Here is a 5,160-nt window from a genome sequence, read left to right on the forward strand (position 1 = left end):
TGGTTAGAGCAATTCCTAACATATAAAAGGCAGTCATCTCTATATAGACCCCCACTAATCATAGGGAATTGATCATTTAATTCATAAAGAATAAATGAACCCACCATATCAGCTATTTGTGCTGAGTCTGAGCTTCCCATGGGGACATCGAAAGCATCTGGTGTATCCTTTCTTATCCATATTTTATCGTTAAAACTAAAAAAAGATTTTCTAGCAGCTGTTATTACTTTAAATTCTTCTCTAGTAAGTCCAGCCTTCTTATGGAAAAACCACATTGCCTTATTTAATATTATCGGATTAATCGATCTATAAAAATTAGCCATATCAAATTGAATAAATTTAGTGTTTTTTTTTTGTCCTCAATAGAGTTAAACCAACTTATTACTTGGTCCGTACTTGACCATAATTTTAACTTCAACTTAATTATTATTTTAGGTAAGTACTTATTAATAATGTTTTTACTTAATATTCCAATGTCTGATTTTGTTGGGCATATAAGTCTTAAAGATGGTTGTGTCCAAAAATTCACTTTATGATCCTTAAGAATGAATCTCGGTTCTTTTGGTACTAATGGTTCCGTCCTATCTGTCAGGTTGTATTTCTCCATTATTTCTTTAGTTTCCATATTAGCCTTCTTAAGTATACTTTTATTTACTGTCTTATAACTCTTCTCAATTTCTTTTTTCAGTAGTTCTTTGTAGTTCTGTTTCGTCAATTTATAGATGTTTCCTGTTTTGCCAGATTTCACCAGAATTTTGTCAGTATTCCTTATTTCCTTAATAATTCCTTCTATGTATTTCAGGCGTTGATTCATTCTTTAAACTTCAGTGTTGAATCTCTTTATTAAATGTATAATTTTGAAACTTTGGATATATAAACAAGGACAACGATCCTTAAGGAATCTAATTAAAGATTTTTTGAGGTGAAATCTTATGCTATATTGGTAACGATTACAGAGTTTACTTTGAAAAATTATATATATATATATATATATATGCATATACACACACACACACACATATAGATATATACATGGACAGATGAATGTGTGTGCACATGCATGTGTGGGTCTGAGTCTGCATGGGTAAGTTTGTATGCATGTGTATATGTGTACATGTTGTATGTGTACGTGCATGTGTGCATGCACATGTTCAAGTGCATGTGCATATGTGTGAAGGAAGGAAAAAAAGAAAGCAAGAAAGCAAGAGCTACCAGCTCCTTCTCACCTGGTGTTTCCATCGACCACCTCCAACAACAAATTAGTCCTCAAAGAATACACAGAATCAGGAGCAAAACTCATATTGATGCTCAGAAATTGGTACGGTTCCAAGACTCCTTCAGTAATGGTGACGTTTAAGTCTATTGGATCCTGTAGGTGAGAGAACAGAGAGACAGAGAATGTGAAAGAATAAGAGCGACGGCCTAGAATGTATTGGAAACCGTTTCAATATTCTAAAGACTTGTACACAGAACCAATCCACCTGGGACTGAGGTTGGGAATGGTCCTGGTTCAATAATGCAAACCTAACTATTTAAGAGATTTTTATCTGTTGTCGTTTACTTGTTTCAGTGATTGGACTGTGGCCATGCTGGGGCACCACTATGAAGAGTTTAGTCAAACACACAGACCCCAGAACTTAGTTCCCTTCCTTCCCAAGTTTGGTAATTATTCTGTCAGTCTCTTTTGCTGAACTATTATGGAGATGGCTGTGTGGTTAGTAGCTTGCTTACCAACCACATGGTTCTGGGTTCAGTCCCACTGTATGGCACCTTGGGCAAATGTCTTCTACTATAGCCTTGGGCCGACCAAAGCCTTGTGAGTGGATTTGGTAGACGGAAACTGAAAGAAGTCTGTTGTATATATATATATATATATATATATATATATATATATATATATATATATATATATATGTGTGTGTGTGTGTGTGTGTGTGTGTACATGTTTGTGTGTCTGTGTCTGTCCCCACAACATCGCTTAACAACCGATGCTGATGTGTTTACGTCCCCATAACTTAGCGGTTCGGCAAAAAGAGACCGATAGATAAGTACTAGGCTTACAAAGAATAAGTCCTGGGGTCGATTTGCCCGACTAAAGGTGGTGCTCCAGCATGGCCACAGTCAAATGACTGAAACAAGTAAAAGAGTAAACCAACACCAGTTGTCAAGCAGTGGGAAACAAACACACAGACATGCACTCACAATTGACAGGCTTCCACATAGTTTCCGTCAATCAAATTCTTTTGCAAGGCATTGGTCAATCTAGAGCTTTATTAGAAGATACTTGCCAAAAAAGTCACAGAACAGGATTGAACCTTTCATAATTTTATCCAAGAAACCCCTACATTCTCTTTAATATATATTTATCATCCCTCAGCCTTTGTTCTTCTTTTGTTATATTCACCCTCACCCATTCCCCGCCTCTAGCCATCCCTCATTACCTACCAACATTCTCCTTTCTACTAGCCCTCCCCCCTCCAATTCAACCTGTGTTTTGAGGGCACACCCTGATACCTCAAAACCCCTATTTCATCTCTTTGTAGCCCCGTACAAGTGAAGGTGTATAACTCATAATTGAGTGAGCTCAATTCTCGGACCGTGCTGTGTGTTGTGTTCTTGAGCAAGATACTTTATTTCACTTTCTTTCAGTTCACTCAGCTGTAGAAATGAGCTGCGACATCACTGGCCCCTTTGCCTTTCCCAAGGATAATATTGGTGGCATGGAGAGGTGGGAGGCCAGTATGCATGGGTGACTGCTGGTGTTCCATAAACAACCTTGCCCAGACTTGTGCCTCAGAAGGTAACTTTCTAGGTGCAATCCCATGGTCTTTCATGAACGAAGGGGGTCTTTACTTTTTCAGCCCCATGCTAGTCACTCCCACATCTTTTCAATAATATTAGTTGTCGTATAGCTCCTCTACAGCTTCCATAGTTTAACCTCATACATATAACCTCTCATATATATGACCTCTCGTATAGCTCCTCTACAGCAACAAACCTATTCTGTTCTGGCCCCTGGAGCAACGTGAAATAAAGTGTCTTGCTCAAGAACACAACACACAAACCGGTCCAAGAATTTAGCTCACTACCTCATGAATCATACACCTTCACTTGTATGGGGCTAGAAAAGGGGCTCATCTCACACCATAAGCTGTTTCCCTCTCTACTGTAGCCCCACTCAATCAAAGGGAATTTTTGTCTTGTGAATTGTATGAGAATCTCACCAGTGCTGCTGCCATAACACAAAAATGTCCAGTATGTTCTGTAGAATGTTTAGTATTTGGAAGAGCATCCAACAGTAGAAACCATGCCAAAGTGGACATTGTCCTCAGATCCTCTTCAGATCTTGCCAAATCATCCAATCCATGCCAACATGGAAGATGGATATTAAAAAATGACGAGTTAGATCATCAGAAAAAGTTGGTTATTTTACGAAATTTCTTCAAATTTATGATTTCTAGGTTGTTTCCTGTCACTATACTGTCAGTAAAAATAATTGTTAATTGTGCATGTATCTTTATAAATTGTTCAACGTGGAAGATTTTTTTTGAAGTTTATGTCGTGTTGTTTATATATTGAAAGACACAAAAACACATACAGAAAAAACAAAAAATAAAAATTATATATTATATATATATACATATAGCCTCTTTCTGAAGTCTGTGTTGTGTTGACAGACTTGCACTTGAAATTCCAACATTTTTAATCAAAACTTGTAGTTACTATGGTGACAACACCACCTATCTATCTTTCACACACACACACACTCTCTCTCTCAACAATTTTTTTTCCTCTCCTAAAAATACATTGTGACAGACATTTTGATTCTTCCCCTTCCTCTAATAGGACAGACAGACAGATATATGGAGATTTGGTATTCTTTAATTAATATAAGAATTTCAAAATTTGACATGGTATCATAGCAAATATATGATTAAGATCTGCAATTCCTAATCATGTTGTTTTGGGTTCATGCCTGATGCATGGTACCATGGGAAAAAGTCTTCTACTCTAACTTCAGGCTGAGTGAAACCAAAATGCTTTAATATCTATATTTCAATGTTTATATGGGCTAGACAGGATTTGTCAAGATTTTCCACAACCAGACGTCCTTCTTGTCACCAGCTTTGACTGGTTTCCAAATACGGTTACATTCCCCCAAACTCAGACACGTTTTTATGGAGAATTGTAAATAAAGGATTCTGTGTGACAGTGATGTTTAAATACAACCATCATGTGACACTGAGACAATGGAACACATTCCGTTGCAAAAATGTTTGCCTTTTGCACTCAGAATCGTTGAAGCAGGGATTAAACTCGCTGCATCAGTTGTTAGCTGTTGAGACACTAATCCTTCAAAACTTCCTGGCTACCTGAAATTCACCAACAGTACACCTGATGCCCCACCACCCCCGTTTCATCTTCTTGTTCTTGTTGTTCTTCTCCTTTAAAGACTTATTCACTGTTCACTTCCTCTGCATATTCTATGTACTGTTCGTGCAGTTTTGTTAACATTTTTTGATGAGTTGTAGAGCACCCAAGCACTGTATACAAAAAGTTCATCATTATTATTATTATTATTATTATCATTAAAGTAGTGAGATGGCAGAATCGTTAGCACGCCAGGCGAAACGCTTAGCAGGATTTCATCTGCTGCAATGTTCTGAGTTCAAATTCCACCGAGGTCGATTTTGCCTTTCATCCTTTTGCAGTTGATAAATTAAGTACCAGTGAAACATTGGGATCAAACTAATCAACTAGTCCCCTACCCACAAATTTCAGGCCTTGTATCTATAGTAGAAAGGATTATTATTATTCTTCTTTTTAATCTTTTTACTTGTTTCAGTCATTTGACTGCGGCCATGCTGTAGCACCGCCTTTAGTCGAGCAAATCGACCCCGAGACTTATTCTTTGTAAGCCTAGTACTTATTCTATTGATGCCTTTTGCCGAACCGCTCAGTGACGGGGACATAAACACACCAGTATCGGCTGTTAAGCAATGCTAGGGGGACAAACACAGACACACAAACATACAGACACACACATATATATAATCATATATATGACGGGCTTCTTTCAGTTTTCATCTACCAAATCCACTCACAAGGCTTTGGTCGGCCCGAGACCATAGTAGAAGACACTTGCCTAAGGTGCCACAC

At 37.7% G+C, this 5,160-nt stretch overlaps 1 protein-coding gene across 1 annotated transcript in view; it reads right to left on the minus strand.

The window, feature by feature from the left end:
• Window positions 1–5,160, minus strand: part of LOC106868914 (deleted in lung and esophageal cancer protein 1) — a 37,787-nt gene that overhangs the window by 28,299 nt on the left and 4,328 nt on the right. Inside the window, exon 4 of the mRNA XM_014914376.1 lies at window positions 1,227–1,369. Within this exon, the coding sequence (XP_014769862.1) occupies window positions 1,227–1,369 (143 nt within the window). The remainder of the gene's footprint in view (window positions 1–1,226; window positions 1,370–5,160) is intronic.

The sequence above is a fragment of the Octopus bimaculoides genome, chromosome 27 (assembly GCF_001194135.2).
Source record: "Octopus bimaculoides isolate UCB-OBI-ISO-001 chromosome 27, ASM119413v2, whole genome shotgun sequence".
NCBI classification, from domain to species: domain Eukaryota; kingdom Metazoa; phylum Mollusca; class Cephalopoda; order Octopoda; family Octopodidae; genus Octopus; species Octopus bimaculoides.